Here is a 14,280-nt window from a genome sequence, read left to right on the forward strand (position 1 = left end):
GTCGTACGCCAATTACCATGTTTTTCTTTTATTAGTGTAGATATATATATATGAATAAATAAAAATATCTTCCCAAAACTCTAGTAAAGTGTGAAGGGGTTGGGAGGTTGTTGTACACCTGAATCTTGCTCCAAATTAGGAGCATTTAACCAGATTATCACTATAATTGTTTTAAATAAGATTTTTTAAAAAATAGGGCTGTGGTTACTAGCAATGGCTTTCAGCTGCAGGCCCCGCACTGAAGGAAGAAGAAGCATCTTAGTTTCTGCAATTCTGAGACTCTCCTTCCTATTCTGAAACACAGACATATCTGTAGTCATCTTAACTAGGTAATTATTATTCAAGTAAAACATTACTAAGATCTCCAGCTAGTAAAAGCCTCTTTGGTGGACTTGTCAGTTTAGAAATTAGATCATAAACGTAAGAGAAGCTGTGTGGGGAAGCAGGGGACTTAGTTGGAAAGTTTGTAAGGAGGAAATTCCAAAAGGTCAGAACCTCCGGGGGGAGCTGGCTGAAGGTGACCACCCTGCCTTGACTTTTCCAAACAAGTCTGAGCCCCGTGTGTTTACTGGAATCTTTATGCTTAGTCTTTAGACATCCTTGCTTAAAGGACACTGAGACACGTGTGTCTTCTCAAGGCTACTTACCCTGCTGATAGTATCTAAAAGTTAATTTTAGTTCAAGCTATTGTTACAATAAAAGCCTAAGGAGATAGGCCAATGGGACTGTTTGGTTTCTCTAGCCAGGTAGTCCCTTAGCCCTCTCTTTCATAGAAACGTACGTCAGAGTAATCATTCCTCCGCCGCTCAGGGTCGGCTGGTCAGCCCGGCAAAGCTGAAGGGCCAAAGATGTTAGATGTCATCCAAGATGTTAGATGTCATTGCTAAAATATCTGTGAAGTGAAAATAAAACACTATTCACATTTTAGGAACCCCATACAATCATCACATTCATTTTGGAGCACTCACAATCTCAAATCTGGAAATACTCTTGACTAATTTCTGGTGAGACACCAAATTAATTTTTAAACACCCATGAAATGAGACACAAATCTTATGTTAAACCAGCATCAGCGTTTATTTATATCAACATTTTATTCAAACACGCTTTTACACTGTACAAAGCCATGTAAACAATGAGCAGTCTTAAATCCAGACGTAATAAATCTACAAGACCACCCCTGCCCACTAAGCCCCACCAAGTCAAAATTGATCAGCGAAAGCCTATCTAGAAGGGCAACCTCCAAAAGGCCCAGGTTTGGTTTCAGTTTGAGCAGGATGTCAGACAGCATTGATTACCTCCTTTACTGACCAAGCCTCAGCGGAGCTGGCAGGAAACAGTTTTCCTTCAGAGAAAGCGCACAAAACTGGAAGCATCTACAGAAACCGCATGACTTAACCGGGCTGTAAGGGAGTCTTTAAAAACCACTGCAACTAGCAGAGGCCGCGGTGCTCTGCACTGATGAAAGCAGTGTGCTCAGCCTCGAAGGCCCAGTGCAGTGACTGGGGGACTTCATCAATCCTCGGGCTCCCCCCAGGCCAATCCAACTCTTCAGTAATAATGCTGGGCATCATCAGTTTTGAACATGCCCAGGTGATCCTAACAGCAGTCAGGGTTAAAAACCACTTGAGCAAAGACTTATCACTTGACCACAGAACAAGAATGTGTGTTGCAATCGCAGCTCTCCCGGGGCCCTTCTTCCTCCCGGAGGGTGTACAGAAGCAAAATGTCACTCTGTCCTGCTCAAGATGACAAAGCACTTCCCATATCACCGTCAGGAGACACTTTGCACCCGAGATAAATCAAATGTAACCGGGCCATCTGATTGGTTCCCATCTCAAACACAATAAAACCTCAACCATTTCCCCGAAGCCTGGCTCCCTAGCAAAGCAGTTTTATCCCCGGTGTTTGCTGTGCTGACGCCTAGAGACTTGTCACGACTTTTGTGAATCTGATAACCGTGTGGGAAAGCGACTGCTTGTCCACCATGAACAGACTAATGCGAACTTGGGAATCTTGGGAGGTCTGGCTTTTCTCCTGTAAATACTGTGTTCTTATTTGGCATGGTGACTCTAAGTTACCAACACTGTCTTGTATATTTGAAAGTTACTAAGGCAGTAAAAGTACTCTTTGCAGGTAAACGTGTCCCTTCCTAAGTGCTCCTACCTCTTGAGTCTATCTTCACCAAGGGTCAAGGTCCAACGAGTGCCTGGACTCGGAACTGGGCAAGCTCCTCCGCAGAGGAGAAAGTTCTCTGCGAGTGATAACGTAAAAGGGCTGAGGAATGAGAACCTGCTCAGGGAGCCCACAGGTGTGACCCCACGCAGTGCACCATGCCCACGGCCTTTGTACTGAACAAGTAAGTCCCCGCTGGGATCAGACTCAGCCCTGGAGGCTTCATGAGCAGGTTTTCACTGTAATCACCTCAACTGCACTGGGCTACGTAATTTTCACAAAACTCTAAAGGGTGACCTCAACGATTACATGTAAAAATCCTAGACATGAACAGACACAAACATACACCAGGGAAACAGGAGCTCACTACTTTACTGCCTTTTCTGAAACTACATAAAACCTGTTACATTCAAATGTACTGGCTCTTCAGCTAACAGATTTGTGACAGCAAATCTTACTTGAAAGCTTGGTGGAGGCGAGGATCTCATTGGCCTTGTCCTCAGTTATATTCCCAGGGTGATTGCTAAACACACTATGTGCTCAGCAGATATCTGTTAAATGGCTGAAAGGTGTGGACTTGGAAATCTTTCTGGTTCACAGAGATTAGAGCTTTAATACAAACTGGGAGCCCTTCTGTATCTCACTCATGCCACCCTATTAGGACAGAGCTATTTTCCTTGGTAAAAAAATCCAACAGTCCACTAACCTTCTCTAAGAAGGTTAAGTTCTGCACTTGGGTGTGATTTTTTCCAATTCCTTTTCAAAACATGAAACAGACCACCACTGCCAGTGCCTGACAATGTGCATCCGTTCAGGCATCCACTAGCAAGTATTCACTAAGCCCAGGGACACGGCTGCTGGGAGAAAGAGGTATAGAGCCAGCAGCCTGGCCCCAGCACTGGGCCCAGCTCCTGAGGGCTCCAGGCCCAATCCAGCCCATGGTTTCCCGACTGCACACGACCTGATTCCAAGGTGGCCAGAGGTTACACATAAAGGGCACACAACACAAGACCACTGGTTTAGCAGAAAACTGGGACCAAAACTCCAAAATACATGATAATGACACCTGGTACGCCAAGGCCAGGAGAGGAAGTTCGTTCATTCTTAGTCTCCAGTGCTTAGCACAAAAGTATGCTCTCAAATCCTTGCCCAAAGGCAACAAAAACCGGAAGCAGAGATAACAAAACTTTGAGGTAGATGCCTAACATAACCTTTTTTTGAGTTTAATTACACAGTACATGAGTGATACTGAGATGATTTTAATGGGCCAAAAGTCTGCCTAGAGCAGTGATGGCGAACCTATGAACTCATTTTTTTGGTTGATTTTTCTTTGTTAAATGGCATTTAAATATATAAAATAAATATCAAAAATATAAATCTTTGTTTTACTATGGTTGCAAATATCAAAAAAATTCTATATATGACACGGCACCAGAGTTAAGATTTTTCAAAATGCTGACACGCCAAAAGTCGGTTTCTCTATCCTCTTCCAATAGCAGGTCTCTTCTGGAAAAACAGGATTAGTACAATAGCTAAGCCAAATAATAAAAGAAAGCACCCCAAAAAAATTTAAAAATAAAATTATCATATGTCCAGCAATTTCACTTGTGGGGATATACCCAAAAGAATTGAAAGCAGAGATTCAGATATTTGCACATCAATGTTCATAGCCGCATTACCCACAATTGCCAAAAGTGAAAATCACCCATGTGTCCATCAACAGATAAGTGGATAAACAACATATACATAAAACGGAATAATATTCAGACTTACAAAGGAAATTTTAACATACTACAACATGAATAAACCTTGAAGATATTACACTGAGTGAAGCAAGCCAGTCATCAAAGGGCAAATACTGTATGATTCCACACAAATGAAGTACTCAGAGTAGTCAAATTCATAATGACAAGAAGTAGAATTAGTGGGGTGATCACACTGTAAGGTATAAAAATATCGAATCATTATATTGTAACTACTAATTAAATACCACTGGTCTTTCAGATTAAAAAAAATTTCAGCCCTAGCCAGTTTGCTCAGTGGTTAGAGTGCCAGCCTGTGAACCACAGTGTTCAATTCCTGGTCAAAGGCATGTACTTCGGTTGCAGGCTCGATCCCTGGCTCCAGTTGGAGCACATTCAAGGCAACCAGTCAATATGTCTCTCTCATATCGATGTCTCTCTCTCTCTCTCTCCCCCACCATCTCCTCTCTCTCTTCCACTATCTCTAAAAATCAATAGAAAAATATCCTTGGGTGAGGATTAAAAGAAAAAAAAATTCCTAAGACAGAAAGTAGAATGAGGTTGTCAGGGGCTGGGGGAGAGTGGCATGGAGAGTTATTGTTTAATGCAGTGGTCGCCAACCTTTCGGACCTCACGGACCCTCAGTGGTCTGCGGAACACAGTTGGCGACCGCTGGTTTAATGGGTACAGAGTTCAGAACACATGAAAAATGTTCTGTGGGTGATGGCTGTGATGGCTGCACAAGAATGTGAATGTAATTAATGCCACATAACTATCCACTTAAAAATGGTTAAAATGATAAATTTTGTTATGTATATTTTATCTCAGTTAAAAATAAATTGTTTAAAGCACCTTATAAACTCCACAAGTTTAAACTCAGAAGCTAAAAAGCCCAACCCCTGAAGCTACTCATGTCATTGAACAACTTCAAAACGTTTCTCCAGGCCATCCATTAACCAACATAACCAAATGCATCAAAGGCAAGCTGAAATACATTCAGAGACCAGACACAAACAGCATTCTGCAATTTAAAATATAAGCCAAAGGGAAGACATTAAAACAATATACAAGAATTAACAGCCACAGTGCAAAAAGCTAAGGGATCATCTCTGAAAGAATTTTTAAAATAAACAGGGCAGGAATAGAGGACAAGAGAGGACATAAGGTAACCACAGAAAAATGTTGGAAAATAAAGAACAATTCTCCTTGACTGTAAAAGTTGTGTTATAAAACCTTAAACAGTAGATATGAACCTGTTTATAACTAAATAAAAATCCAACTCAAGTTCAACCTAATTCAGATGCCAATTAGCCAAAGTGCATTGAGGGAAAGAGCTTAGGCCCTAGCCGGTTTGGCTCAGTAATTAGAGCATCGGCCTGCAGACCGAAGGGTCCCAGATTTGATTCCAGTCAAGGGCATGTAACTCGGCTGCAGGCTTGACCCTCAGCCCTGGTGGGGGTGCATGTGGGAGGCAACCTATCAATGTGCCTCTCACACATCGAAGTTTCTCTGTGTCTCTCCCTCTCCCTTCCACTCTCTCTAAAAATCAATGGAAAAATACCCTCAGGTGAGGATTTAAAAAAAAGAAAAGAACTGATTATTAAGATGAATGCTAATTCTTGGAATTGTACTAAGTCTTATTCTTCCAATATGGAAATACATTATCAAACTTTAACAATGCCTATAACCTCATATGGCCATTCACATTTTGGTTTGTGCAACTCTAGTGAATTTTCCAGTGTGGATTTCTAAATTTTCTGCTATGTTCTTACTATCTTCCTTCTCTCCCTGAGCTGCATCTTCTACTGTCTAAATTCCAACAACCCAAGGAAGGGCAATAAATAGAGCAGAGGTTATCTCCAAGTTCCAGCTAAGAGAAAAGTGCAGTGTAAAAAGAGCAAGAAGCATGGGTTTTCACTCTTCATTTCTCCACCAGCCCTCCCCAAAATTGTTAGATTATTACTATAAACTAATATATTGGCAGGTAGATAAGGTGAACGGGCAGTGGTCAAGAAAAGCACTGTAATTCACTTAAGAAAAAAGCAAAGGCAAATTTATATACTTAAGAGAAAGCAGACATACTGCAATCAGGTAGAAATTATTATGTTATTCAGCATAAAACTGAGTAAAGAGAAGTGAACAAAATCTGTCTTCAATGCCAGTAATTTTTCAAAGGATGGCCCGCACCAGCTTTGCCACACTCTGCATATGAAGTACCCTGTGATCCTTAACTCCTAGGCCACCAAGCCACTTTCTCATCATTACTTTGATTTCCTAAGTATTTCAAACTCAGGAAGAGCGAGCCCTGGAGAGGGGATACAAGTATCCCAACCACGGGGAGCTGTGCCTGCCTGCCAGTGGAACTAGCGGCCGGTTCACAGTGCTCACAATGCGATTACCTATCAGACTCAAGGAGGAGCGAACCTGGACCAGCAAGCCTCAGGTCCAGACTGTTGCTGAGGTAGGCAAAGGCCCTCCAGAGACCCCGATCGGAACACAGCATTTCCAAACCTCATTTTAACATAGAAAAAAGTCGCATAGAAAAATAATCTTTCTTTTTAAAATGGTTAAAAATAATCTCCATAATTGAATGAATTGCATATTCCACGGGATCGAAGACACTGGTTGTAAAACGCAACACTTATATATGCATATGGAAAAAACTGTCAATTCAATTTGTCACAATGTTAAATAATCATTGATTTTAAGACATATTCTGATTTCAGCGATGTTAAAAATGTGAAAAAAAGGTTATCTTAGAATCGATGAAATACATTTAAAATGTATTCTCTAGATAATTATTCAAAGCATTAAACACCGAGTCTCTTAAAATTGACATGTATTCATAGTCTGTAGCACATTCTTGAAGCTATCAATTTTGTTTCACTTCTCATTTGAAATGAAGAAAGGGGTGGCACTTGCATTAATTTCTAGCAGACATCTTACACAAACTTTAAAACGTAGGGATTCCTAGTTTGAAAGTCGTCTCAGTTTCACTTACAGAATCAGAGATCGAGAGATGAGATACATGAGGCCTAGGTAAGTTAAGCGACAGAGTCCAGGCCGTAGGGCTAGTGAGCAGCCGCCAAGGCTTGAAGCCAGGTCTCTGGGGCCCAGTTCTGTGCTCTCTTCTCAGAATTCAGACATCCAATGAGGCATTAGCGTTCTTTGGCCCAACACTACAGATAGGCTAAAACAATAACAATCTCTGTCCATTTTCAAAGAGGCTATTTTATGAAACAACTCTCTTTAGCTTTCCTGGTACGATACTGATGGCTGATAATTTGTTCAACTAATCAATTCAACTAGATGGCTTCACTCTATGAAAACACCACCCAACTTCTCAAAAACAAATGCCTTCATTGCATGCTCTGAGAGCTGGAGACCATAAAATATTACCTAACGAGCCACAGGCCAAACACTAGCCTGACAAGATCCTGCTGAGACCAGTGGTTCTTTATGGAAGACTCTGGGATTTACAGAACATATCAAAACTTTGCAGCATTTGCTGCACACTGACACAGGCATTTTGATCCCCAAAGCATGTTGAAAATCTGCTCATGCTCTGCTCCAACTGGCCTCTTGAGAGAACTGGCAATTATTTAAGAAAGTTCGTAAATAATCCATCCCCTCTATGTGTTAGTCCCTCTTGTCCTGGTTTCTTGCAAGGTGATTCACAGGGCATTTGCCAGTATTAACTGGCGAGAACTCACACACTTATGCATTTGAGTGGAACTGGTGGGAGACTTCTGCTATGGACTCCGTCACAATATTTCCAGATGTCTCTATTACAGAATCCCTCATGGTATCATTCATTTCAATCACTTCAAAATCCATTTTGTTCCATCTTTCTGCATCATCTTCTTCATTCTCTTCCTCGTGGTCATTTAGTCCAGAGCTAGAGAGCAACGACTGCTGGTCCTCACTCTTTCTGTGTTCTTTTTGCTGACGATTGAGAGGTGAGGTGGCTAATTTATACATCACAGGAAATAAAACAGCAGTGGCTATTGCTGACCCCAAAGAGGTATACAAAACAACAGGCAAATCGGGATATGTTCCTTGAAGAATCCCAATGACGGCAGGAATAGCCATTTCTCCCAGGGCAGCACCAATTACAAAAAACGCTGCCGCTTTCCCATGGATGGTCGTGTACTGCTCAATCCAAGAAACACCGCTGGGAAACGTGGTTGCCATTGAGGCGCCATACACTGACGTCGCTATCCACAGACAAGTCGGGCTCTTGTCAAAAAGCACCAGAAATAATGACGACAGCAGGCTGCCAATGTTGCTCAACACAATCATGGTCCCAGGTTGTAAACATGTAGCAAAAAAGATTGCCAGGCCCCTGAAGGTTGCAAAGGTCCCCCAGAAGATGGAGTTCAACCCAGCCGCCTCACTTTCGGCCATGCCGGCATGAGTGGTTGCAAATGAGAAAACGTAAGAGCCATACGTCACTTCAGCTCCGACATAAAAAAAGAAAAACAGGAAAAGGAGACAGAGAAGTGCGTTGTGATATTTGGCTCTTCGAGACCTCTGAGCAGATGCTTTTGCTTTTTCGTGCTGTGAGCTTTTTTTGAAAAACAGAGCAAAAAGAAAGATAGACACTACAAATATGTACGTAGCAATAACGGCATAAGCCCACAGGAGATTCATATTGTCAGGGACTCCGAACAGAGGTTCTGAGCCAGCTTCAGGTGACAGGTCGAGGGCAGAATGGTTAAAGCCAGCCTCGGTGTGGTTCCCAGCAGACACCGTCGCGCCCAATGCCAATTTAGCCAGCAGTGGAGCCAAAAAGGCACCCACGGCAAAACTGAAGTGTAAGGCCTGCATATGTGGGGCTCCTTTGTCCCCCCAAATAGCCAAGATCAAGACGTTACCACCTACCAATGAAAGATGAGACAAATTATTTAATCATAATAACTTAGTAAAAAAAAAGAACAGTTCATTACTATTAGAAAGGAGATGAGTCTACTTTACATGGCACAAGGATTATAATATTCTAAGTTATCAAATGTTGCAACTAAGTCAATTCCATGATTAAGGAACTCCAATCCACCACCACCAGAGACCTCCAAGCACTGTAACATCAAAAACTCACAAATGGAATTCCACAAGCTGGTAAACCACTACCTCCTTGAACCAGGCACAGGCTCCCAAGGCTATTTATAATACAGTTCTAATGCCAGCCTGGGGGGTGGGAAGATATGCATATGTTTATTTATAACTATATATTATCATCAGATCATGACCAAATTACCAACTCCTTCTGTACTTGCAATTGACAGCCACTTGAGGAATATTACTTATGTATATAGCATATGTAAAACACATGTTCAGAGACTTGAACACTAAGGATTCTGCTGTGCCTGTTGCAGGAAACAAGAGTATCGTACGTCTAGCACCTGCACGTACACTATCTATACACCTGGCAAGGTGAAAGGTCTTGAATTTTTTCTTTCTTTTAATATATTTGCAGATAAATTCCTCCCTGTAATTTCACAACCAAACTAAGCCTAAAGTATAACTTTCTTTCTTTTAATATATTTGCAGATAAATTCCACCCTGTAATTTCACAACCAAACTAAGCCTAAAGTATAAAATATTTTCCTGACCTATCAAATAACAGTAGAGTGGGGGGAGGGGGAGAAAGGTGGTTTTAGGGATGAACAAATGTCATGTACGTTATTTTGTAGGTTTTAAAACATATCAAGATACATGATACATGGAGAGGATCTCCTGCAGGAGGGCTGGGACTTTTGAGAGAAAAGGAAGAGAAGAAACATAATACATAGCACAGGTTTCTCTTAGTCTGAAAGGCAGAGTGCATTTTAAATTAAAGAGCTGCTTCTATGATTTCTCAGCAAAATAATGGTTCCAAACTTGGTTCAGCCTATTGACCCACCAATTCTTCCCATACTACAGTGATCCAGTTATATCCCAAAATGAAAACTTGCTCATCTGCACTGAGTTATCCACATGGGGAGTGGGGAACGAGTCCCTATTTGGATACTGTAAACCAATAATCTCTCACAGAACAACATTATTTAAATTCACTCTGTGGCTGGCTGCGCAAACATACTAGTAGGTACCCTATTTGACAGAAAGAGTACTTGCCAGAAGGGTAGTTCTGACTAGGTGACCCCATAAGCAAGTCAGTAGGCCAGTGCCTGCAAGTGACAATTTAATATCATCGGCTCTGCTTGTTCTAGTACAAAGTCCTTAGTCCCAGAGACGACACCGAAAGGCTCACTGACCTGTATCCAGAATACCAATGGAAACACCAAAGACGGACATCATGACAATCAGTAATACCGCAGTCTTACAAAATGGAACAAGATAAAGACCGACTGTGGTAGCCAACATTGACAGCCCTAAGAAGAAAGGTAAAGGTCAGCAATGAGAAACAAGGTTCGTGCAGAGAGGCATGGATCAAGTCAGCACCTGAGAGGTTCAGCTTCTACAAACAGTTATTTCATTTAAAAGCTTTTAAATCTTGATGGACTATAAAAATTATTCGAACATGAATACATTTCTAGCACTGCTAATAATCAAACTATATACCACAAGGCAAAGTTTTATAGCAAAACAGATAGCTCTAAAATTATTTATTTAAATATTTCATATTTAAGAACCTAAAGAGAATTTTAGATCTGAGGTTAAAAAAAAAAGATAAAAAATAAAATGCAATTACTATAGTAGGTTGCAGTAGAAATGGATTAAATAAAGTTAGTTTGGGGACTAGGGAGGGAAATCAAAAGAAGTATATTCTTCCAACACATCTGGAAATCAGAGGATTATTTATTTATTCATCAACAATAGTAAATTATTTTCCTTTTCTCCAAAGCAGTTCTATCACATTAATCCAAACTTTCTGTGAGCACGTCAATTTATTTTAAAAAGAGTAAATTAAAAGCTTTGCCATCTATTTCAAGGGTGAGGCAGAGAGGTCTGGGGTCATCACTGACATGGGCAGCAGGGACAGAAATTTAGCTTATGTGATCTCACCACTCCCACCACCCCCTCCATTCTCCGCCCCCGGGTTAGCTTAGGCAGGTTCAAGAAACTCATTTTGATCTATAGTGACCCCAGATCTGCCTTAAACTCTGACAAGCAGAGCTCTTTGGACCACTAGTATGTGATCCAGGGGTGGTGCCTAAATGACAGGCCAAGGACGCTAACACACTCTAGGGCTGAGTCACCAGAGCGGCCCAGCACCGGTTCCCGAAACGGCAGGCAGCAGGGAAACCTGACTTCTGAGGAGGCCTAACTACCCACTTCAGTTGTCAACCGCTCTGCAAGCTAGTACGTTTCAGATTTAAAAACAAATTATAAATTCCCTGAAAGTCATAAAGAAGGTAAAATTAGTTTACTTACCCAAAAGGAGAGAAGGATTCATACTGTCAAAAAGAACTCCACCAATCACAGAGCCACTCAAATATCCCGTCGCACGGCCCACAAAAATCAGAGAAAGGCTGCTGATATTACGGTTTACATTTGCTGCCAAATCTTGAAACGTGGGACCCAGGATGGCGACACTCGATCCCTAAGATTTTAAAAGACAAAAGGTTTTCTTTACAACCATTAAAATAATGCCTATCTATGTGGTAGCTTTTTTTCACTAGTTTCAGTGTGCCAACTCCTACTGTTTTTCTAGTTTTAACAACTCCCAATTTTTAAAAAAAATTCTTTAATTCTTTTGGCTTTTGCTACAATTGTTTCCTTTTTGGACAATACCATAAAAGACTGTTTTGTATTAACAGTTAGTAAAATGTAACATTAAGATAATTTTTGAAAGTTTTGTATACTTTGAAACATACTACATGCACAAATAGCTGACACAGAATTTAGATGTTACAATTTTTAACTATTAAACCATCAAAATATTATTCCCCCTTTTTGATGTTAAAATAGACAGTATGTGTAATCTAACAAGCAAACTGAACTATCAAGCAAAAGAGAGATCCATAGAGAGAGAGCAGGCCGACAGCCCCTGGGGGATTGAGCAAAAAAACAAAACAAAAAAAACACAGAAAAAGAAAGAACTCATGGACATGGACAACAGTGTAGTGACTGAGGGTGGGGAGGGGGTGCGTGGAGGTGGAAGAAGATATAGGGAGATATATGGCGATGGAAAAAAATAAAGAGGAAAAAAATATTTACTAATATATTCCAGCTACAGGTTGGGACCTCTTGTGCTAACATTTCCAGCCCAAACACCAGAAAGACAGTGGGAATGCAAAACCAGCAGCCAGGGAAGCCCTTAGGTGAGGAGGAAGAAAGGAGAGGTGGGGGGTGGGGAACAGGCGGCAGTATTTCTGGATGCACATGGGGTCGGTCATTCCTTTGAATAACGGCAAATAAAACACGCAGGAGATAAACAATTTAAACATTTATAAAGCTACGTTTTTCTTCAAATAAACCCCACACCATCAGGAGTATTATCTAGAACAGTGGTTCTCAACCTTGGCTGCACATTAGAATCACCTGGGAATCTTTTTAAAATCCTGATTTCTGGGCCTCATCCTCCGGAAATTCTGTTTCTTTGTTACTAATGTTGTGGCCCCACCCCATAACAAAGAAACAGAATTTCCGGAGGATGAGGCCCAGAAATCAGGATTTAAAAAAGATTCCCAGGTGATTCTAATGTGCAGCCAAGGTTGAGAACCACCGTCTTATAAGAACTCTTGTGATTATATTGGTCCCACCTGGATAATCCAGGATACTCTCCCCATCTGAAGATCCTCAACTTAACTACACCTGCAAAGCCTCTTTTGCCACATCCTATGTAATCCTATATAATAAAAGGCTAATATGCAAATTGTCCCCTCAACTGGGAGTTCGACCAGGGGGCAGGGCCAGTAGGCCAACCACCCATGGCCCCTCCCCCTGGCCAGCCAGGCCTAATTGGCCCCAAGTGGGGCGGGTGGGCCAGACCCCACCCATGCACGAATTCGTGCACACTACTCAGCCATAAAAAAGAAGGAACTCTTACTCTTTGCAACAGCATGGGTGGACTTGGAGAGCATTATGCTAAGTGAAATAAGCCAGTCGGAGAAAGACAAGTACCATATGATTTCACTCATCTGTGGCATCCAATTAACAAAATGAAATAACAAGCAAAATACAAACAGACTCATAAATAGAGAGCAGACTGACAGCTGTGGAGGAGACTGGGGGTAGAGGGATTGAGCAAAAAGGAGAAAAAGCTCCTGGACACACAACAGTGTGGTGATGGGGAGGGGAGAGGTGGAGGAAAGTATAGGGGTGAAATGGTGATGGAGACCTGACTCCGGGTGGTAAATACACAATACAGTGTACAGATGATGTGTTGTAAGAATTGTGCACCTGAAACATAAATACTGTTAACCATAACACCCCAATAAATTCAATCAAAAGGTGGGGGAGAACAATTTATTCTAATTGCACTGCTCTGCTCTAAACGCTGGGCTGCACCGCCTCCCTGCCCAGCGGGAGCAGTCCCTCGGGACAGGCACAGAGGACACCCCAGGGAGGGCAGACTCAGCCACCCGGCTGTCATCAGTTTCTGCCTTCAAAGCATTTACAACAGGATCCGGCACACAGTCCGGGCTCATCAAGCGGCTGCAATCATTTTTATTTTTCTCAAATCAAAATATTCTAAGAATCAGTTATGGCTCAGAGAGAGATTCTAGGTGACCAGACGCGACTCTCCCCAGAGGACACACCCTCCCAACTCCCCAGGGTCCCAACATTCAGACCAGTGACGAGGGGTAGGCTTCCCGAAATAAGGGAATGGCGGGGATTGGCAAAAGGAACTTCTGGCCTTGCAGCTTACTCTAAGAAAAACACCGAAGAATCTGAAGGTTTGTTTGACATGGAATCGTGGGTAAAATAAGAGATATGTTATTCCAGGCTCTGCCTCTTAACTAGCTGTGTCGTCGGCAAGTCACTTTCCCTCTCTGGCTGTATTTCCCCATCTGCAAAAATAAGGGTTTGGCTGAATTGGGTGAGAAGAGAAAGTCCCAGAAAAACAGTTTTTGTGTAATAATTTGAAAGGGTGGGTGAGGCAGCGACTATGGACCTGACAACCCCTCTTGTGTCTCCCCACCCCACGGAGGAGGGGTAGGAAGGTTTGCTGGAGCTGGAAAATCAATTTCGCACTTGACAACAACCCTCCAAGAACAGAATTGTGCCCATTTTCCAGATTACAAAACTGAGGCTCGGGCACGTTAAGGCGCCAAGGTCACACAGTTTGCAAGCGGCGGAGGCGAGACCACATTCCCTGCAGGACGCCTGCTCATGCCCCGGCCCGGGAGGGTTCCAGCCCTGCTCTCACCAGCCCCAGGAAGGAAGCACACAGGATCCCGGTGATGAACCAGCGCAG

General features: G+C 42.2%; 1 protein-coding gene across 1 annotated transcript; it reads right to left on the reverse strand.

Annotated features, from left to right (window-relative positions):
* Positions 1–5,448: 5,448 nt before the first annotated feature.
* Positions 5,449–14,270, reverse strand: KIAA1919 (KIAA1919 ortholog). Its single transcript, XM_005883815.2, has 4 exons — positions 14,233–14,270; positions 11,292–11,460; positions 10,172–10,288; positions 5,449–8,797 (listed from the first exon to the last, which is right to left on the reverse strand). The coding sequence occupies exons 2-4, from the start codon at positions 11,311–11,313 to the stop codon at positions 7,635–7,637; spliced, it is 1,302 nt and encodes a 433-aa protein (XP_005883877.2). The 5' UTR covers positions 11,314–11,460; positions 14,233–14,270; the 3' UTR covers positions 5,449–7,634.
* Positions 14,271–14,280: the final 10 nt, after the last annotated feature.

This window comes from Myotis brandtii, unplaced genomic scaffold, assembly GCF_000412655.1.
Source record: "Myotis brandtii unplaced genomic scaffold, ASM41265v1 scaffold8, whole genome shotgun sequence".
NCBI classification, from domain to species: Eukaryota; Metazoa; Chordata; class Mammalia; order Chiroptera; family Vespertilionidae; genus Myotis; species Myotis brandtii.